General features: G+C 37.5%; 1 protein-coding gene across 27 annotated transcripts in view; it reads right to left on the reverse strand.

Moving 5' to 3' along the window:
- Window positions 1-23849, reverse strand: part of MYO3B (myosin IIIB) — a 210700-nt gene that overhangs the window by 143280 nt on the left and 43571 nt on the right. For 25 of the 27 annotated variants that reach the window (XR_010431949.1, XR_010431952.1, XR_010431951.1 and 22 more), the window contains one exon: window positions 21294-21439. Coding sequence is in view for 23 of the 27 variants with exons in the window: in XM_064660901.1 (XP_064516971.1) it covers window positions 21294-21439 (146 nt within the window). In the remaining 4 variants the exon portion in view is untranslated. Of the gene's footprint in view, window positions 1-20222; window positions 20361-21293; window positions 21440-23849 lie in introns of all 27 variants that reach the window. The other 2 variants (XR_010431953.1, XM_064660923.1) reach the window with 2 other exon arrangements.

The following is a 23849-nucleotide window of genomic DNA, read 5'->3' on the forward strand; positions in this document are numbered from 1 at the left end:
CTTTTGTAGTAAAAACATATAACTACTGGGCCTCTGTATTTAGGCCATTAAATTGATGCTTTTCAGGTACCCCATCAATAAAATTGAGCTGATAAACAAAACCAGAACCTTACTTAATTGAAGTACCCTTGAAGAAAAACAGTACCTTAACTACAAAGTAAAAAATCAGCTCATCCTTTTCCAGCATCATGTCCATAAATGATTCCAGAAAGGGGCATAACAGTGTCAGCTTCCTACCTTCACTTTGCCTAAGACACCAGAAACTGTTTCGTGGTGATAGCAGAAAACATCACTGCTTCCATGGCACCTCCAGAGGTGGATTTCTGCAGTAAAGACTCAAGGTCAAGTTCTAGGGTAACAGGAAAAGGCAAAATACGCAAAGGTACCTCTAGGCATTTTTTTGTGAGCACACCAAGTCTTTTGCAGTTTAAAATTAATAATCCATTAATAATCCATTCGATACCTGTAATTCATATCTTGATTCGTATCACATTAAAGAGAAAAGGTAAAACAACTCACATACATGATCAGATGCTAAACCACAGAGAAACAACACTTGCCTGACCACTTCAGCTCAAGGATCAAACTAGGGCCATTTGCGATTCCAGACTATATTAATTCCAACATATGGAGTTCTATGGCTTTTGTATACTTGCATCAGCCAACATCACGGCATTTTGCCAACACCTGGCTGATTCTGCAGCACTCAAAACACATTCGTAGAAAAACTTTAAAAAAGCTACCTCTTGTTGACATACCCTAATCTACTATTTTCATATAAAATTAGAACACACTGTATGCAACCTTTCAATCATCCTTGTCACATGTATAAGAAGCTGAAGGACAATATAGTCTTATTTTCTATTATGAGTGATGGACACTGTGAGAAGTAGATAGAAATATTACTGGAAAAAGCAGCTATAATTGGGCTTGTCTTTTGAAAATGTCTTCTTTAGATGCAAGACAAGTAATCAACCATTTATTTCCCAACTTTGTGTCTTTTTCCTCTAGTTCTTTCAATAATTCATAATTAGTCACAGAACTACATGCTCTATTTCCTTAGGCAGACACATTGCCCTTGTGAGGAGTTTTTCTGTAATTCTGTTCAATGGTCATGCTGTTTTTCACTGGGAGTTTTGCTTCAGTAAGAAATGCAGGGTTGAGACTGTACAAGACACCCCATACAGGAGAACAATGTTCCTTAGAACATGAAGACATTAACAAGCTTATCAAGCAAGAACTGCTGCTGAATTCTGATTGATACACACACAGTTGTATGCCGGAAATATTTTAATCTGTAGAGCTTTATGTGCTCCCTGTCATTCAACCTGCCTCCAAAGTCACAGCTGGTGAAACAAAATTGGTCATTTTACCACAGTAAGGCCAATGATGCAGTTCAGCGAGCACCACTCATCCTTTACATTAAGCTGTGAGCCTAATTACAGCTCATGGATAATAGATATTTGTTGGCAATGAGAAAACAAATATTTTCATTTATGACAAACTTGAGAAAACTGAAAACACATCTACTATTTTTTAAACTATTCTAGTAAACACCATCACACATTTTATCAACAGAAATCAACACGGTGCCTCCAGTAACCAAATTGCAACTGATTGACCTACCATTGTTTCTAATGAGAAATTAGGAGATGAACAGCCAACAACTGTCACCATGAACAGGCTCTGGCAATCACCACCCCATACAAGCATGTTGTGAACTATTTTTCTGGCAGACTGAAGAGACAATAGTTCCATTGACAGTTTCCTAGGTTTATGTACAGGTTTTTACATTAAATTAAACTATTCACGCATATTTCAAAACACCAAGTGAAACAGCCATAGAAAAAGCACAAATTCAACCATGCATAATAATGAGATTTGCTTACAAAAGGTTACAGGAAAAAAAAATTTCTACTAAAATACATGAATAACTGACACTTAATAATACCTGATAAATTCTCATACAAGTTTAAAGTCCTGCCACTCCAGAGCATCCCCATCTTGGGTAATCCTCCAAAAATAACCAGGTAATTCTCAAGAGGGCTCAGAAAATTTCCTGATACACTCAGCTTCTGGCCCATTCAAATCAGTAAGTGGTTTTCACTGATCTCAATGAAAAATTCAGACCCTGAACAGGCTCCTATTCACCTGTCTCCTATTGAAGTTCACTGAAGTTTGACTGACTTCCAGTAATATATTTCACTGAAGTCCAATCAGTAGGAAGCAGTGTACTGTATTCAGCTCTGTAAGGTCAAGACAGAAACTATAGAGTTTAAGTGCTTGCAGGAGTGGAGAATCAATAATATATCTTCCATGTGTATGGAGGCAGGCATTTGAAGGTGCTTTTTAGGTCAGTGGAAAGGTGTCACCAATCTGAATGTTGCTACATGGAACCTCCATGGTTTGGAACCATAGCAGCAATTGCCTCAAGAGACCAGGAGATCAGAAATACAGGATTTACAACAAAATTGGAATTAATATCAGAAGCATAGGATCCGGGCAAAATAGCTCCAGGTCTAAAGCAATTGTCTGCCCATTGACTTGATCTAGGAGACTCCAAAGGCAATTGAACATCCTTTCCTCAAAACAGCTAGAACTGTGCGAGTCTTGACTGTACTGGGCACCAATCTCCCTTAAGTCTTCTTAACCAGATCTGTAAGCATGGCATTCTCATGTCTATCCAGGCGACCAGGCATAAACTGTATCTAGAGACTGTACATACCAAATCACAGCATACAAGACAACTGGAAAAGGCAGTAGCTACTCACATGATCCTTAGCTTCTTAGGACTCAGCACAGTTACATAAACCTTAATTGGGCAAGAGAAAAGACTAATGCTAAATCACAGTAGTCTAACTATATTGAATCATAGAATATACTGAGTTGGAAGAGACCCACAACAATCATCGAGTCCAATTCCTGGCCCTGCAGAGGACCATTCCCAAGAATCCTATCATGTGCCTGAAAGCTGGCTTCCCGTGATCAACTAGGTGGGCTACCCTGTCATAGAAAGAAATCAAGTTCGACAAGCAGGGACTTCCCCTTCATGAAGCTTCTCTGGCTGTGACCAATGACTGCATTGTCCTTCAGGTGCTTTTCAATACTTCCCAGAATAATCTTTTGCATGAATGGAAAGCAGTGCCATGGAAAGGGACCTGGGGGTCCTGGTCAATGGCAAGATGAATATAAGTCAGCAGTGCCCTGGCAGCCAGGAGGGCCAATTGTGTCCTGGGGGGCATCAGGCAAAGCATCGCCAGCCGGTCGAGGGAGGGGATTGTCCCGCTCTGCTCTGCACTGGGGCAGCCTCACCTTGAATATTGTGTGCAGTTTTGGGCAACTGAGGGAATGGCCTGAAGTTGTCTCAGGGGAGGTTTAGGTTGGATATCAGAAAGAAGTTCTTCACCCAGAGAGTGGCTGGGCACTGGAAGAGGCTTCCCAGAAAAGTGGTCACAGAACCAAACTTGACAGAGTTCAAGAAGAGTTTGGATGATACTCTCAGGCACGTGGTGTGATTTTTGAGGATGGTCCTGTGCAAGGCCAGGAGTTGGACTCAATGATCCTTGTGAGTCCCTTCCAACTCGGGATATTCTGTGACTCTAGGAAATCTCCAGGACTGGGTCAAAGCTTTGAACTCTTTGTTCCTCATCCTGCGTGCATTAGGGTAGAAACATTTCAGGTGTGGTACATTGTAGTCAACACCTCATGAAGCAGATTGAGGGATCCCATTAGTGCTCCTTTCCTCAAGGTTTGGCGCACCATCCTATTGCTCATCACTGGCAAGCCTGGTATTTTCCCTTTCGCCCTTCCAAGCTAGTTTAAAGCTCTATTAATGAGCCCCGCTAGCTCCTGTGTGCTAGAACTCTTTTTTTCCCTCTGAGATAGGTGCATGCCATCAGGTTTCAGTAGAGCAGGTGTTATAGATCATCCCATGGTCAAAAACCTCAAAATTTTTCCAATTACATCAACCTCAGAGCCACACGCTGGCCTGATGGATCTGCCTATTCCTATCAATATTATTCCTTGTTAACAGAAGAATCGAGGAAATCACTACCTGTGCTCTTGACCATTCAACCAATCATCCCAAGGCCCTGAAGTCTTTTTTGCTTGCCCTCGGACTTCTCTTTGTTATTTCATTGCTGCAAGCTTGAACAGCCAATAGTGGATAGTAATCAGAGGGCCTTACTACACTAGAGAGTTTTCCAGTAATGTCCCTTACCCAAGCTCCTAGGGAACACTGGTAAAATGACCTTTATTCTGTGAGAATGAAAGGTACAGTACCTCCTGGGAAAAAATTTGAGGGAAAGGGGAAGAAGGAGTATGCTTCTGCCAAATTCGCTCTCCACACACTTTTTCACTAGCAATTGATTAATTTCTAAATAGTTTCTCCTTTTCCACTCTCCCCATCCCTTTTCTCTGAGGACTGTTTTTCTTGCGTAAGTATCTAGTTCACAACTGTTAACATACAACTTCAACTTATTCTCTTCTAGAATATCAAAGGCATATAGCTATTCAAATAATGTGTAAGTGCCTTAATTCTAACAAGATTATGCTGTTTTAAACCAAGATTAAAACCTACTGAGGGAAAAGAATTGGTTAAGAGCAAGCAGAACAGAAGACATTACTGCCTCGGTGCTGAAACAAAAATATTCTTGCTTAAGTATTTTACTATCTTTTAATTACAGAAACAGACTTATCTGATATTTTCCTCTTTACTGGAATGGATGCTCTTTATTTTCCATAGGCTATACACAGTTACAGAAGTCTGGATTGAATCCAACAGCATACGATAAATTTGTAGTGAATTGAAAGTTAAACAGACTGCAGAATTCTAATTACTTGAGAAGGTCAAGGGTAGTAATCCACTTTTTAAGTTTGGAGCTTTTTTGTAATACAGGTCCTGATCTAGTAAAAACCAAGCTGGATATCTGTTTTCACTCTTTCTCAGAAGAGAATGATGCTATATATTTCGTAACACATGAATACACATTTGCCTCTTTTTGCTTGTGTCTTTACGTGACTGTTTTGCTGCCACTAAGTGATTTAGCAGATTAACAATGAATTATGGGTTCCGCTGCAAAACAAATGCAAGCCCACAAATGAACAAAACATTAACTAGCTCTTCAAAACACACTTAAATCAAGATTTATTCACAAATCTCCTGCTTACAATATTTCATCAGGCAGCAAAATAATGAGCAAAAATAAATGGCAAAAGGTAGTCAGTTCCAGAATTATGCACAAATCTCCTTTTCAAGACTGACTTTATGCATTGCCAAAAGAAAAGTGCCTCAGGAAGACTATAAAGAGGCTGTCAAAAGAAACCTTCTAAGAAACCTCCATCACATGAGCAATCTGTGATTGAAAAGGGTATATATCTGATAAATTAAAAGCCACCTTTCAAGTAATGAGTACAGATAGAAATAATGTGCTAAGCACGTTAAATTATCTTGAAGGTCAAATAATAACCTTCAGAAAATGTATTAGAACAAATCTCAGTTATATAATTTTTTAGTCCATACAAACAGAAAGAAAGTGGTTGAAAAAATATTGCAAAGTGTTCTGCTTGGGAACATCTGGATTATCTTTGACTTTCTCCCTTGAACACTGCAATTCACAGGCCACTGGTTTCAATCTGATTTGGCAGCTGCAAGGTTTCATTAGCCTTTTTCAGAATCTGAGAAGGCATCATTCATTTCTGTCATTTACTCTTCAGTTTCCAGTTTCAGTTTCTGGCTTCACTGAGACAGAAAGAAGCGTTTTATTTCAGAAATATTTTGGGATGAAGGTGAAAACACACAGCTGTGCATTTCAGTGGTCAAGCTTCAAATCAAAAATTTAGTATAACTGACTTATAATTATGCTTTGTTATCTCATTTATTCACAGAAGTCTCAGAGAGCTAAGGAGGCACTAGTAAATTAACAGCAAGTAATACTAAAGATTTTTATTTATAACCAGTTCACATCTTTAGTACAATGTAGTATTTTGCTTTTCTATTAAAATCACTGCTCTGTGAATTTGCAAAGCAGGAGAATGTCGGTTGCCAAAGAAATAAAAATGGGACAGTAATACTTTTGTGCCTGACTGAAATACATATGGTGGTGTCTAGACACTACACTTCTGTAGCTGGAATATTAAAATACTTCAATTACACAGCATATTTGTAGAAATGTATGAGAAAGTAAAATATCTCTTTATATCTGAAAGTGAAAATCTCACGGATAAATTTCTAAGGGAAAGTCCTGAACTGTATGTGATTCAAACTCCCACTGTACATCAGCCAGTTTAAGAGGCCTGAGTAGGTCACCTGCCTGAAGGCACTGCCCAGTGAAGCATATCCACTCTTGGAAAGGTAAAAGTTGGCTCGGGGAAGGCTTAGAGGGATGCTACAAACTGATTCTTTCAAGAAGCACAGGAAGATTGCCAAGGGAAGAATAGACAATTTGGAGTCTAACATGGAACATGGTAACACAGTTCTGTGCTCCTGCTGAGACCTCCCGCTGCCCAGGATGGCAAAGCAGAGCAAAGGCCCTGTCATACCCTGGTCACTCCGCCCTTAGGCTTCATATTGCTCTGAACACAAGGTAACACAGGGTACTTGTGGTTTTTCAACTCACTGAGATATGCTTTTTGGGGCCCACTTTCCATAAAGAATAAAATGTTTTTACTATATTGCTCCCATAAAAATGGGGACTTGCTTCACAGAATCACTGAAGTGGTTTTGCCACTTTCGCTTCTTTAATTTCTTCGTCTAATTTAGCTCTTATTTTCAAAGAGGAAGACATCCCTCCATTTCACAGAGGGGAGCATTTTCTTAGTTGATGCTCTACAGAAATACAAATAAACGTAGCAGTTGCCCCATAAAGGAAGTTTATGACCATATGACTGATATGGCTGGTACCGAACATGCAATACTGAAAAGCAAGCACTTAAACCTTGCATTTTAACAGGAAACAACGATTACACCTTCTTTGTACATTATGACTCAGACTCTACTTACTCTTTTCAGTTTAGCATTGTATGAACTGATATTATTCTGATAGCCCCGCCAGTCTAGTTCAGAAATGAACACTTATAGAGGGAATACATTAGTTCATGGTGGTATATATCCAATGGACCATTAGGAGGATCATTATAAATATTCTGAAGTAATAGACTGAATAAATCCTGAAGTGTAGAGAAATGTACAAGATGTGTAAGAGTACCATTTTTTAAAAAAAAGGAATTATCCTTCAAGGTAATATGGCTTCTGAGTAAGAGGACTGTACGTGGAATGGAATTTATTTGTTCCTTCTCCTATTCCATCCAATAAGCTTTATTCTAAAATACTTAAATTTTTGTCTGCTTTAAAAAAAAAAAAGTACAGCTTATAAATTCCTGTAGATTATAGCTAGAGTGAAGACTAATAAACACAGTATGATAAACATGAAAAAATCACATTACAAAAAGAATCCCATGACAGCAATTTAAATAAACCCTCTCTTATGCAGAACTAAATCACAATAATATCAATAAGACTGTATCCAAATAAACCTCTAAAGATTCTAATTTAAAACTCATGTCTCTTGAAAAAACTGGATGGGTAGCGAAAAATATTCTGGGAAAAATATTGACTCACATGACCTAGGGAATCTAGGAAAGGATGAAGGTAGTTAAAATAAATTAAGGATAAGAACTGCTAATGGTGCATATAATGTGTACCAAAGCAATTAGTGATGCAATGAGAGACAAAAGAAAACTCCTACAAAGCTGACAGATTAAACCAACATGGAACACGAGAAAATCAAGAGGGATGATTTTTTTGAATGCAAGATTTAACCAACACCTCATGCTGAATATTCTAGGGTAGGCTTTGAAAAGAAGCTTACAACTTATTAACTTATTTATATATATATATAAAAAAAACTTATTAACTATCTCTTGGATAAGTTAACAGATCCAGAGAAAACGATGAGTTGAAAGAAGCAATGGCAAATAGCAGACAGAGTACAAGAGAGTGTTCTGAAGTTAGGAAGCAACATCTTGGCAAAAGGGAAGACAAGGCAATGCCAAGATTCAGAAAAATATCCAAGGAGAAATACAGTGAGAAGAGCAAAAAGTAAAAATGAGAGACAAAAAGATGACGAAGACAAGCAAACCAAAATCCTCAAAGACAAAACCAGGATAGAGAAGTAAAAATATATTTACAATAAAAATAGGGGGTATAATAGGGAACACAATTCTTCCTTCCTTCCTGAATTTCCTCTCAGTAATTAATTATGAGGAACTAAGGTGATTATATACTTGTTGACATGACATGAGCGCTCAATTTTAGATAACACGTAGAATGGCTAAACACAGAAGAAAATTACACCTTCATCGAGTCATATCTCTCTTTTTGTTCCACTGTAAGATGTTTTCCGTTCTTTTTGTGTCCCCAGACAGCTCAGGCAGATGCTGCTTCTAAAAGTCTGACATGTCTGCATGCTGGCAACAGATCATGGACCATCAACTCGCCCAACGAGTTTGCCTTACTGTAATTCCAAACACCTTTACCCAGCACTTGTACTAATATGTGAGCAGTCTGATAAGACGGAATCTGATATAACTATACGGTGAAAGAAGAAACACAGAAGTTACATTTTGGCTAATTTAACCAAATTAAACTACAGAAAGTCAAATCGCTTTAGTCAGTCAGGTAGAAAGATGAAAGCTGTAACTACTATTTTTTTTTCTCATGCTGTCAGAGACTGTGGTGCTGAATCCCAAAGCACAGATACCAACTCTCTCAAAAGGAGAAATGGCAGGTTCTTTCCCCTGCCATTCCCCAAGCTACTGAAGAAAGGTTTGCACAGAAAAAAAAGCGAGTGCTCCCTTTCCAAGAGTACGAGAGTTGCTTCGCCTGTTCTCACAGATGTATCTTTTAAATTTTGTTTTGTAAATACAGCTTTCGTTCATTGGATCTCAACCTTCATTTGCCAAGCAAATTAAAATGCCAGTCTTAAATATCTTATACTCTTAGGGATAACCAGAGCTATGCTCAAGTTGCCTCTAACTTTCTTTTGGGTATACTATAAAAATATTAACACTTTTTTCAATAAAACAAATATAGTCCTCTGTAAAAATAATTACCTTTGTCCTAGAAAATTCACTTAGTTTTGATCAGTTTTACCAGTTTCTTTTTCAGTCTCCAAATCTAGTTTTATATCTTTTGTAGGCTTTCAATGCAAGTTTTCAAGGGTTACTAACAACAGTGGAGAAATTAGTTCAGCAATTGTTTATTCAGACTGGCAAAGTAAGTAAGTTACCCTGTTTACTATTTGAATTCCTCCTTAAACACCTGCATGGATGAAGTGAACCTTTTTCCCATAGCACAGACTAATACAGGCTGGAAAGGACTTCAGAAGGTCTCTATTCCAACCTTCTGCTTAAAGCCAGGTCAGCTACGAGTTTAGCTTAGGTTTCTCAAGGTTTTATTTACTCAGGTCTTCACACTTCAAATTCATTTGCAGTGAATCTTCAGTAATGACTCTTAAGTCATCATGATAGTCAGCACTTTGAAATGAACATGGCCTTTGCTTTGTATCCCTATGTGTCCAAGACCACATTCAGCCCCATATAAATATTGAAGCTTATCACAGAACCAACCTGCAGACCATTTCACCATGTCTTCATCCTTATTTACCACTGCCCTCCTTCGTTTTTACCTTCTTCTCCCTGCATGCTATTTCTGCAAACAACACTACTGTAACCTCTGGGAACCCAGTATGGCACAGTCATTTAATGTGACTACATTTCAGTTTGTTCATATGTAAAATGTGGTCTCTGCACAGAACGCACTGCCTGGTGTCTTGCCTGGGAGTTTTTCTTGGCCTCACAACAGTCATGAAAACTTTCACCTCCTGAAGGAACTCCTGAGAGAAGTGGTGATACAAGAGAAACCTAAATGGCCCTTCATTATCGTAAAATAAACCCACTGAAATATCAACTCCCTGAATACTGCAGTTATAAAGATTTATAACCAATGTCTACTCCAATAAATATTTCTTCAAAAATTTTATGAGTTCTAACTTACGACTACATCTGTGATAGGAAAGAAATATAAGACAGTAATTGTTAATAGCAAATGTGCAGATATGTGTAATGCATTATTACTGCACCAATCAGGACTAATGATTAAATATATTGCATAAAATTTTAACATTAATCAAACTGATAACTGCAACAAGCAAATCAATACTTTTCAAAGCAAAGCTCCTTTTCACCAAATATGTTTGCAAATAGTGTGATTACTTGTTATTGCATATTTCTGGATACTACTTCAGACAGCAAAGCCCACAGGTATATGGTGACTTTTTATTACAAAAATAAAATAAACAACATGCGTTCATTATGATGCTAAGGATAATTACAATCTTGCTAAAATGTGGGTAGTATCTAAAAAGTTCACTTTCTTTTTTTTCTGCTTCTATCAGTCAGTGAATTAATTCCTTTACAAATATGAACATCAATATCTTATTTCTCAGGAAGGAATCTATTTCTCAATAACATCCCAGGAAAGTCTCTGGTACCATGAAATGTACGTATTCGTTCTACAATACCAAACTATGTGAAGGGATTATCTTTTTTTCATGCAGAAATCTAACGTAATTTACTTGGCTCAATTCATTATAAGTGATATGGGCTACTGAACTCCAACATTAACCATAGGCTATAAAGTTTGTTTTGGAACCCCACAAGGCTAATGGCTTGAAACGCAGTTTCACTTCTTCAGGACTGCACTCCAAACAGGAACAGAATTTTATTACTTTCCTTCAAACACCAAGTTCTAACTTGTATCTCTAAGGCAGAAGCATGGCAAGTTGCCTGCACACCAACTGCCCTGCAATATCGTAAGCTGAATGCACAATAACTCAACAGAACTCAAGTGTGCATTTTGCATGTGCAGCAATCTAGGATAAAGACATATGCAAAAAGGGAAATGTTTGACAAAGGAAGACATCACAGGTAAAATAGGAAAGTTTTATGAACACAGGTTCAGAGCACTGATATGCTTTCACCTGAGATAGTGTTTCAGACTTCAAAAAAAAGCAACTTTTTTGCAGTCTCCTCTTTTTCCTCCATGATAGATGGATAAGCTTTATCCCTATTTCATACAAAATACCTCTCTCTAAAATTTAGTCACACACAGATGAGAGACTGTATGGTCTCAGTATTCCGCCTGTCAGCATTATGGCTCTAACTCCACATAACTTTCCCATCACAAAGCAATTATAAAGGCTACTACAGGTTTTTCTACTATGCAACAAAGTTTCAATTGAAACATCGCCTTTTCCAGAAGGGGGGGAAATTTTTCCTTCAAAAAAACCCCACCCCTCTGGATTAAGTATGAAGATGAATATCATCCTAGGCCATTCCCGACTGGCACAGCCACAGGGTGAGGTAGGCTGATTAAAGATGTCTCACAGCCAGGAAGTCCAATGGAATCACTCACCCAGTATAGTCCTCAGGCAGCACTGAATGCAAGTCTCTTGCGAACCTAGGTTTTAATTCAGAGTTTCCCTCAAGGAAGTTAGATGTGGGAACAACGTGTCCCCAACTGTGGGTGAGTTCCACCCTCTAAAATAACGTAGTGAAATTTGCAGCTTCTGTATGCAGCTGTAATACTTGGTATTCAGGGCTACCAAAAGGAAGTCAACAAGGAAATAGATTTTTCCTTCTTTCCAGTATTTAGAGAATTTAGCACAGTAATTAAGGCTTTATTTGTCTGCAGATGTTTCAGACAGAAAAAGGGGGGAAAAAAGGAAAAAAAAACCCAAACAAACCCATGAGTTTACACAATTTAAATCCTGAAGGATCATTTTAAAAGGGAAGCAGAATGCAATTTTAACAGACCCTAAAGAATCTGCTTCATGCATGCTCACTTGAAACCAAACCACGACATTCTTAAAATTTCAAGCAGGGAAACCTGCTCTGGTTACCTTGGTGATAAACTAAAGACAAAATTGCACATAATTGTTGCTGATGTCACTGCTCCCAATTGTTTCCAAGGTTACAGAGTATCTCAAATAATTGTGATGTTTCATCTAGACTGTATTGGAAGCCCATTTTCTGTTCTCAGTAAATTGTTTAGTGCTGCAGGTAATCTATCTAAACCTTATCTATTAAGGCATCAGCAGCCTCTGAGCAACCTCTGGTAATGATGTAGATTTATATGTTGAAAATGTAGCTACCTAGTTCTTTACTGAGCAATTTGACTCCAAGATTATCTCAATTATTTTTGTCCTAAGAATCTATCTCCATAACAAAGTATATTAATCAATCATAGAAAAATATCTGAACACTAAATGTCTTACTGCAAAGTAATATTACATGTGAGCTATCTACCTGGAAGGAAGCTATTTCCTGGGCTGAATGGTGGAAAATTGGCTGTTAACTATTTATAACTGACTGATTTTCTCACCATCTTCAAACTCATTGTAAATGCAGAGCACAAGTATTTTGCTGCACTAAAAGAAAAATCAGCCATACTACATCTTCTCCATTGCAACCTCCAGTTTACTATGCACCATAGCATGAATCTTCTTAAAAATCAGTACATACTATATGTAAGGATTACAGTGTTACCCCGACACTATTACTGCCTAAGGACAACTACAGACAATGCTAGTAACTACTGTAGTTCGTTCAAGAAACAGGGAGCAGTTTTGAAAACACAACAAAACCAATGTATTTTTAGTCTACAATAATAAAAGCCAGACTTTGTAGGTCAGCTCTATCCCCTAAATCTAACTAAGCCACATTTCAAATCCTCACTTCTGAAGGAGACAGTAGGTGTCCATCTACCAACTCTCCTCCTGCTGGATGTGCCTTTCATCACATGACTGCTCTCAGACTGCAGGGCTTGACCTTGTCAGCATGAAATTTTCCACTAGAGCAAAACAAAATGGCACTCACAGTATCTTAGCAGTCTGCTATTACTTATGCAATGGATTTTGAAAAGTAATGATTTACTTTAGAAACGGGATGACTAAAACCGTTTAGGTGCATTTAATGCATGAAATGAACTGCATATGCAGTCACTAAAAACATCTGTCAGGCATCTCAGCTTCTACCTAGGGTTCAGAGGCAGTTAGAGTGCAGCATGGAGAATAACACAGAGTATCAGAAGTGATTCTTTTTTATTTGCTCAGAAAATGGTTGAGACCTGAGCATGTTTGTTTTCATGATTATTCACTGGAGTTTCCTGATGAATTCTGTTCAGCTGCATACATTTTAGGTCTTTTGTGTGTAATTTCCACGAACGTTCTAGCAACAACTATACTGGCAGGAATGTTTGCTGAAACAGTCTGTTTTAAATAAGCACCAAAGAATACCCTTCTATTCATCAGAAAGCCAGTTGGAGGAGAGACTCAGTGAATCAAAACCCAGAAATATACTGTGCAGGCAAAGTCCTCCCTAACAGCTGAAACAGTAAATGCTTACCACAGACTATTCAACAGCAAGTCACAGAGCACAAATTACAATTACTTGCTGAAATTACGCTATGAATACATATGAACAAGGAATGCACCTGCAAAATCAAATTCTATCTGTACAGAGCTTATAAAAAAGAATAGAAAGAAAAAATCAATGAGAAACAGTTATGTAGTTGTAGATAAGTTATGTGACAACTGAATAGTTAAGGAAAGGGAGGAGGGAAATTGCACCAAGATGATTTAATTTTAGGGCTGATTTCCTATTGTCCCTATTGTAGTATATAAAAATATGACAGTAGTATATTGTAGTATATAAAATATTGTTAATATTTTATATATTAGATATTAAATAAATTATATATATTAATATTTTACCCTTTCTCAAATATATTAAAATGTCATAAGGTAAATGGAGAACAGACCCCATTTTGCTACGATATGGCTGCTAACTGAATACACTTCAATTTCCAGATCTGTTGCCAGACTTAAAAGACTAGTTATACATGCATACTTGGTATAGTCTTAGACACAAACAGCTGCTTTTTAAACACAGATAATATAATGAAGGTAACAGTACTACAAGTTACTCATTACTCAGTTCAACCCTGGCACAAATCTATTTAAGTCTGATATTCAAACCTTAGGATGCCTTTGACTTTTATCAATTCACAAACCTGTTAGGAATTAATTAGTAATGAATAAGTCCTATACATCCTTATTAGGGCAGAGCCCCTGCTCTGGCATCTTTTGGCACTGCTGTAAATTGTGAGATAATGTGATAGTAAGAATATTAAAATATCTTGTTCTCATAGCACAAAACTGTTTCCCTGTGGACTTAACACATGCTTTGCCAGATCATTCAAGTAAAATACCAGGACATTCATCCATCACAGGGACCAAAATGGCCCAACCCCGTTCAACATCTTCATTAATGACCTGAGTGCACTGGAGAGTGCACTCTCAGCAAGTTTGCTCATATTGCAACCTGTGTGGACCAGCTGATGCACCAGAGGGTTGTGCTGCCATCCAGAGAGAAGGAACCTCAACAAGCTGGAGAAATAGTCAACAGGAACTTCAGAAGTTCAGCAATGAAAAGTTCAAAGTCCTGCACCAGTATTTTCTGGAGGTTGACCACCAGGAAAGTAGCCTTGCACCAAAGGAACTGGAGGTTTCAGTGGACACCAAGTTGAACAGGAGCCAGCCATGTGCCCTTGTGGTAATAAGGGCTGTTGGTATCCTGGGCTGAATTAGGAGGGGTGTTCCCAGCAGGTTGAGGAAGGTGATCCTTCTCCTCTACTCAGCCCTGGTGAGACCACAGTTCTGGGCTCCCCAGAACCAGAGAGATATAAAGCACGGGAGACAGTCCAGCAAATGGTCACCAAGATTGATTAAGGGAGTGGAGCACCTCCCACATGAGGAAAGGCTGAGACAGGTGGGACTGCTTAGCATAGAGGAGAAAGCTCAGAAGGGATGTTATCAATACATAGAAATATATGAAGGGAGAGTGGAAAGAAGACTATTTTCAGTGGTGCCCAGTGACAGGGAAAGAGTTGATGGGCACACACTGAAACACAGAAGGTTCCACCTGAACATCAGGAAACACTTTTTCACTGTGAGGGTGACTGAAGACTGGCACAGATTGTCCAGACAGGTTGTGGAGTCTCCGTTCTTGGAGACTCTCAATTCTTGGAGATATTCAAAAGCTCTATGGACATGGTTCTGGGCAGTCTGCTACAGGTGACTCAGGTTGAGCAGGACGGTTGGACAAAATGACCTCCCAAATGTCTCTTCCAACCTCAAACACAGAAGCATATTAACAGAAATGAAACACAGAAGTGCTTCTCAAAAATTCCACTAGCTGTCCAACATCCTATTTGGAGACGTAAATAATTTAAAAAATCTAGTCATATTTGACTTGTTCAAGATTGTATGACAAGTCTGTAACCTCCTGAAGAACTAGTAGTGGTCTTCCCAATCTTTAGTTACAGATCTTTTTTCACCTAGAGATAGACTCTATTCTTGAATTGAGTCTATCTCAATTCCTACCAATTAAGTAGGATCCCAAGGACCTTGTATTTCTGCTCACTAGATGTAACATGTCACATTACATTTTTAGTATTTGAAATTTTCTATAAAAATACAATCCCAAAGTAATGGAAGTCCAATGTATCAGACAACAAAATTATGTGTAAAAGTCAAATTACTCCTCAGACAAATACACACAGTTGTTATGGATACCATGATGCTCTGCCTAAAACTATAGGCAGAATCTGGTCTTTGAAGTAGTTAGTCACAGTGCTGTAAATGCACTTCACATTCCTATTAAGAAATAAACAACTTGTATTCTTGATGTCAAATAATTTACCATAAGATTATCTGAAACACATTCCTTTAATCACTTTAAACACTTCATTTTAAATAACTACAATTGTATTAATTCATTTCACAAAAGCAATAATCTCTAAGCTTTGCTGTCCTACAACACGTATTTGTGTTTCTTTACTGTTCCAAGCAGCAGCAGTAAGAGTATGCTACATGATATATCAAAATCGTGTCAGTACCACTGCAAATGGTAAAATTACAAAAAAGTTGGTAAAGCCAGTTGCAATATGAAAGGCTGCTTCAGAAAATGTTAATATGTAAAAGTTACCTCCAAAAAATACTGTCCCACAATGGATCTTACCTGTTCAGATGGCTGAAACTACCTGTGCTACCAGGTGCTCCACATATATACAGTACAGCAAGGTGAAGATGCAATGTCTGGCCCAGTCACACTACCTGCTGAAATGATATTCTATTGTCTCTCTCTTGACAAAATCATACCTTAAAGATGACAATAACTTGAAGAACTCTTGAAGAACTTATTTGGAGTTCATTTACCAACATTAAAGATGAGGGTATGGTGGCACAGAACATACAAAGATAATTATACTGCCTACATGCAAACTACTGTGACACTGAAGTCGTGATGGAGTAGGAGGTGGTTTGGTCCTGCTAGATGCAGGTCAGCTCCTGAAGCAGTCAGGCATCACTAAATTCAAACTAATAAGGACTCCCAAGAGTTTTAAATCTCAACACAGTACAACACAGATGAAGAACTACACCATTCAATGAGTACTCAAAGCTCAATTCCATTTCATTCCTGGTTATTTAACATGAATTAATGAAGCATAATAATTTTAAATGAAATTTCATTTAATTCCCAGATTTTGTGAGTTAGAAAATTTAATAACCATTTCTTATCACCAATCAGTTTTAAAACAGATGCCTTGCACTGCTCTCAGAAGAGCAACTCTTGATCGACGCAGACATGAGAAGAGAATTTGGTTTAATTTCTGTTAGTGTCACCTGTCAGTGTAACCCAGAAAAATTGTTCTTTACCACCTCACTGTAAAAGACTGTAAAGAGACAGATCCTAAAACAGGATATTTGCAAGAGGATCTGAAATCCTGACTTTACACCGGTACATACACCTCCATCCACCCTTTCCAAACTACAATGTACAATCTTTATCTCCTCTTTGCAACACTACTATTTATAGTCGTTACTTTTCAAAATTTTAAATCACTAGTGGTGATTTGTTGTGGTACCTTAAGAGATAGTACTGATATGATGCAACATTTCTCACAGGATAACATAGTTAGAAGAATTTATGGACCTATTTTACTTCAAAAAGCTTAGGTGTAATGGTATTTGAGAATCTTTCACTTCGTAATATTTTGCCAAAACAGACACACACCTAAGTAGTGGCAGCAGATGGAAGAGGTTAAAAGTATCAACTCCCCAGTTACCAACTTTGCTAGGCCACCTTCCCTTCATAATTTAGACCCTTCTGTTGGAGATTTGAAAATATATTCCAGACAGATGACATGTTAACAGAATCATTTCATGGTTCAGTGTCTTCGCAGTATGATTTATTTCTTATCTCTAGGCACTGGAGGTCCCTTTTCAGGAGATTTATTGGTTAGATCCAAGAATTCATTCTGATGAGGGAAAACATGTGCATCATCGCAAAACAGAACGTTAACATTTCCTCTAAGATAATGCTTCTTCCTCATAAGCAGTTTTAAGAAAAGTTTCATGCATGTGGCATCACAACTGTTTCCAAGACACTGCACCTTCATACAAGAAAATGTTCAGAAATGAAAGAGGTTTTTAAAATTTGCATTAGTCCATGAACTTATATCCTCTTCTAAATCTACATATACAGAAATAAGGCCCAGAGTCTAATGAAGTATCTGACTTAAAAATTAACTGGCATTTGCTTTTTCACTCCACTTTTGCTATCAGATATTTGCTGCAGACAGTACATTTTCCGTAGGACAAGAAAGGTGTTTAACCACTGGAAGATGCTTAAGCATCTGGCCCACAGCTAAGGCCGTATTATCGAAAGTACGAAGTTAATACTTACACACCTTAAAAAAAATAATCATGTTTTCAAAAGCACTTAGCATCCAGCATCTCCTGTTTGGAAACACTGGTCAGGTTTTGAGGGAAGTGCAGCACAGTGGGATCACCTATCTTTTCATGCCCAGGTTGAGACACTCAGTGATTTCTGAGGATTCCCCTATCCTCTGGAAATAAGCTATGTTGTTGAGATAAATTCAGTCTCTAATCCCACTTTTCATTGAACTCAATGAATGAAAATCTGAATTTAAATGGGCATAAGAAGCCTCCTCTTCCCACAACATCATATAATCCATCTTGGTATCCTACGGTGTATCCCCAGATGTGCTCCTTTGCAGACCTCTGAGATATTCAGTCTGGAGCTTAGTCCATCCCTGCTCCAAGTTACATAACGCAGACATGAATCTATGTTAGCTGGAGGCAGTAAGTTTAACAGAAGTCCTTGACTTGAGTTCTACACAAGAAGATATCTCCAAAGATCCTGGGGGTATGTAACTGCTGTGACTGCGATAGTATAAATAAAAAGATATTGATCAAGTGGAGTCAAGAACATAAGGGAACAAGGAACTAATTCTTGATAACTCTCTGCCTGACTGATGTCCAACTGTCATTTACTGTGAACAGCAATGTCACCTCTTCTCCAAAGTCTCATCAGCCCCATCAACAAAAATTATCCTGGGAGAACACATACAGAAACCATATACATAAACCAATGAACCAATATCCTTTTATTTTTATTGCTTGTTATTACCCATTACATTTATTGCTTGTTATTTGCAGAAGCTTTTTGCACTTCCAGATAAAACGGAATTTGACTGTAGGGAACGAAAGTCACACCATAACTGTGCAAGGCGCATTGGTGTCACTTGGTATTTGTGCATTTAGTACATTTAACAATTGCTTGAAACTTAATTTGTCAGTTTTACATCAGATCATGTCAGAAACAGGAGCTATTATCAACAACCTAAATTCTATATGTCTTTGTCAGAAATTAAGAGTATGGGTACATACACAAGACTGGAATTATATAAGGTTATATTACTTCCTGAGTCAGGTCTTACAATACCTCGGAATCCTAGAATTAGCAGTACATAAATAAGTATTTGGCTCCATTGTATACTCCAGTGGTTTGAACAGCAAATTACAGTTGTGAGATCATTTTGGAAACTGGTAATCTTCTGCTAGTGGCCATTTACCAGCTGAAAGCAAAATCTAGCTGAAGAAGCTCTGTATCAGTATATACCTCAAGAGCTGTAAGCTCCAGACTTCACTCGAGACCAGAGATGCAATAATGAAAAAGAAAACTAAAAAGAAAAAAGAAACAGGAAGGTTTCTCTTCTTTTGATTGGATCCTACAACGACACTGTCATGTACAGAGGGGAAATAGGGATTGACTGTACTTTTCCTCTTCTCATAGGGCAGTTAAGGGTTACTAAATAAAGCTAGCAAGTGGCACATGAGAGTTCTTCCAATAAAATAAAACTACCCTGTAGGCTTCTTTGCTACTAGATATTACAGTGGATAGGAATTTGTATTGGATAAATTCAGAGATGACAGTCAAGGATACTAACTACCTAAAAATCATCAAATAGCTTAATATTTGCATTTATAACTTCAGACACAGATACTATCACAAAAGCAGAAACAGTAAAGATGCCAGATCCCTGGGCTTAGAGGATTTTGGACTGAACAGTCTCAGAAGGTGAGCTGCAACGCTTCTATACGTCACTGCTTGAGCACCCAACAGCCAGTGCTTGGAAGAGCCTCTTTCAACCTGAGAAGAGCCTCAATGCTAATGTTAAAAATGCTGTTAAAAGTGTGTGCATTTCAGCACAGAGATCAGGAACTGCACTGAGATTAATTCTAAACTGTCAAACTACTCTAAGAGGGGAATGCACCTTTTTGTTATATATTTGCTATCCCTCTGAATTGACTTCAAACAAGTACCAGGAAAGAAGCTGTATCTCCTACACCCCAGGCCCTTATGCCATCCAGCACTCATCATAGTCCACTTAGTATGCACGCACAGTTAGCAGCAGCAGGGTTATAGCTCATATAATGCACAGCAGAGGAAAATATCTCTTTAAAATTGCTACCATTCTATTTGGTAAATATACCCATTGTTTGATTAATCAGATCGACAATTTTCCCTTGTTTTGCTAAGTCATACAGAGATGCAACAACAAATAGAGAAAGTGGTAAACTATAGATAGAAACCAAAGACTCTATATGCCTTATTCTATGTATCTTCCTATTGCTTGCTGTTACCTTTGGTATGACTTATGTATGACTGCTTTGAACATTGATAAAATTTATAGACATTGCTTTAGTAGTCTGAAGCCTCCCTTGCTGCCTTACCTGCCAGGACCTGTTTTATACTTGTGCAAGATGAACCACTGCTTCAGTATGAATAATTTTGGAAAGAGTGGTGGCAGTTCAGGTCTGAGCTGGGTAGAAGGAGATAACTATATGAGGCAGAACCCAGCACAACTGCATCTGCATATAAATAGACTTAATCAGAAATGCAAATTGCAATCAGAAGGAAATTTAAAAGTCTATGATAACCGTGCAGATAACAAAAGGTCAAACACTTGTATTGCTGAAGGTTTTAAACTGTTATCAGTCAGTGGTGACTCTTTCTTCATGAACCAAAATGGGGAAAAGACAAGTATATGCCAGTCTAATCAATGATGGACAAATTCTATGTTTCTCCTATTATTACAGCTCTTCTGTTTTCAAACTCTATTTTACACTGTCCATCTGAACTTGTTCAGGAAGAGTCAATGAAATGAAAACAGATGAAACCAAAAGTAAACAGCATGAAATAATACAGCTAATTTACATGACTATATATAGAGGGAATTTCTATCGCTTTTTCCTATCCAATACAGTATCATTCATACTGGATTGTCCATATATGACAATCCAAATCTTCAGATTTTAACATCCTTGGGTATCTGAAAAAATAAATTATGACTACAGCTTGCTGAAACTGTCAGACTGCTTCACAGCATTGTCAAAATTGTGTGGTTTTCTTTCATAGGAAAACAAGCCCAAGACTCTAGGGGAATAACATTTTAAAATTCCCCTAGTTATATGTGTTGGCTTCTACTTTTGAAATAACTGTTTTTATCCATAGTGTATAAGAAAAGAAAACTACTTTTTAAGGGAGGTACCTGGATAAAATATGATTTTATATTCTAAGATAAGAATAAAATAAATATGTAAGTCTTTATCATTTCAAGGAATTGTAAATATGAATTATTGTAGAAATCAGGCTGAAAAAATAAAAATCTTTAACATTTAGATTTTTAACATCTTTTTGTAGGAGAGATTCTTGGGATTTGAAGCAGATCTTTCAATATTTCTGCTTTCACTAGACTGCCTCTGAACAAACTAGTGAGTGAAGAGAGCCATCTAGTGCCATACCTTGGAATTTTAAAAAGGGTTTTCACCGGATGCATGTCAAATAAAGGAGGGTCTCCATCCCCCAGTTCAATAGCTGTTATTCCCAAGGACCACACGTCACATCGAGCATCATATGAGTAGTCATACTGTTGTTCACAAGCAATGACCTATCAGAGAAGAAGCAGAGAAAACCATGTTTTAACCTAATGTACAGTTCGTGCCTTCCTAGTGTGACATAAAAGTACTTTTTTTGAGTCATGTCTAAAACGCTATGTAGCTTTCAAATCCATATCTTTGCCCATATATCCCAGCTAGAAGAAACACCACAAAAAGGTAACTGTAAATTAGAACAGGTTTGTTTTCTTTCAAACAATCTCCTTTTTTTTTTTAATACATTAAGCTCCACGGGATGCTTCAAATATCTATACAAAGAACATCGCTACTAAATTCTGGTTTTGAAAGCGCTTCTTACAGAAACCTATTATAACAGCAGAGAACTCTATTGATGTTATTAACTTCTATGACTATTCATGAGGATAGACCAATTTGCACAGCTGTTTTTTAGATAAGAATGTTACATCAGTCATTTCTGCCTTTTTTTTCTTTCTTAGTTTGTATTTACTAGATTTGAGTAGTTTACAAATCAGAATTAACATACCAAGTATCTTGTCTAAGAAAAACTGAAGTTAACAGGAATCTCTCCTTGGACATCAGAACTGTTTTATTTCACAAACTTGATGCACACTTCCAGTCAACCCACTGATCACATTCTAATAAGCTAACTATTCATATAATATGAAAACAATTCCACATCTAAATGTGAGATTCAAACTAAAGTTTTAATTTAGCCCTTATCCTTGTAAAGGGAGCAGAAAAAAATTGCAGCTTCACTGCTTTTTATTTTATCATGATTCGGCATTCTGTCTCAAGTTTGTCTTCCCAAATCTAAACAATTAGACCACCTGCTTCGAAAATTTGTCAGATCCTTGCATATTACCATTATCAGCTTCCATGATTTTTCTCATAGTTTTTAAAGTACCTTTAGTAATCTGTACTTAAGATAAACAGAACATGTCCTAGGGTGGTTGTACCTACGTTCTAGAAGAGATTTGATTTTATTTTTTTTTATAAATTCCGTATTACTTCTGAGTTCTTGTGTTAGGGCTTCAATTTGGGACAATACTTTGCAGAGATGCCAACGTGCAAGTCAGCACCCCAGGAAGCTGCTGGCAGAGAGCCACTTGCCGTAAAAAAACCTTTCCTGGAGAAGCTGCTGATTCCAGTTTAACCTCTTAGTTACTTTCTCCATAAACTGCACCTAACAGAGGCATTCCTCCCTCTGGTAGTGATTTTGTCCAACAGGCCCATAGGACTTGTCCATCTTTTACTTGGGACTCATGCACTGTGGTGCACTCATCATTTATTTTATCCGAAATCAGGGATGTTGAACACAGTTAAAATAATACTGAAATGTCTGGGGGGTTTTTTTGCATTAAAGTTGCACATCAATTAATTCCTTTTTTTTTTTTCCTAGAGCAAATCAGTCCAGAAAAATTAAGACCTTTCACGAACTTTCTAGCAATGTTTCGACAACTGTTGAGATCTCTCTTTCTCCTCAATTTTTCCAGTTAGTATGCCAAAAAAAGAGGAAAAATTGAAGTAAGCACTGCAAAAGAGGATTCAGGGGATTTTTTTCTTCAACTTGAAAAGACAGAGTTTTGTTAACTAATGCAGTGCTTTTCAAAATTGTCACACAAATATCATTTTCCCATCTCCCTTAACAGAATGTCTTAAGTGAAAGCTCTGGAATACTTTTTAGTTCTTCAAAATGTTCATTATAGCTTTGATCTCATCCCAGAGATCGCTCTAACTCTTGAAAAAGATGAGTTTTACTGTGCAGTAGACAGATTTTACACAACTCAAGCAGAGTGCTTTAAACCACCACCCCTGTTTCAGAGGCCTTTTTGATAATTTTATTTTCATGCCTGAGAGAGAAGAAATCAAATGCAAAAATCTGTAAAGAAAGTCAATGTGGAGATCCATTGGAGATACTTAAATAATATATTCTAAATGGGCCATCATTGAAATTTTGCTCATAGATTGAAGAGGAAGCCTGTGTTTCTTTATACAGTTCCAAAAATCATCTGTATATTCAATGACACTTCTTCAAAAAAACAAAAGAAAAGAAATCATCCAAGTCGCTTCCAAGGCCATAACTTGGAAGCTTATCCATATGTGGCTAATTAAATGCACTGTGTTATCCCTCCTTTCTTAACACATGAAAAATATTTATCTGCTTACTTAAAAAGCTGTGAGAGCCCATCTCTTGGAAGTAAATACCTCAGAAGTTGCCTGGTTGTCATCAGTGTGCTGAGTCCTTTGCAAATACTTGTCTGTTTGTTCTGAGACTTTATGATGCAGAGGAATATATTTTCAAGAGAAGGAGAAGAAGGACCTGCTCAAGGTCACACCGGACTTTGTCAGCAGTGCCACACACATAACTGGTCTCCCACATTCAAAGACACCATGATTTTTTCCCTATAAGCACATCACAATTGCTTCTAACTACAGGATGAT

This window comes from Pseudopipra pipra, chromosome 7, assembly GCF_036250125.1.
Source record: "Pseudopipra pipra isolate bDixPip1 chromosome 7, bDixPip1.hap1, whole genome shotgun sequence".
Classification (NCBI taxonomy): Eukaryota; Metazoa; Chordata; class Aves; order Passeriformes; family Pipridae; genus Pseudopipra; species Pseudopipra pipra.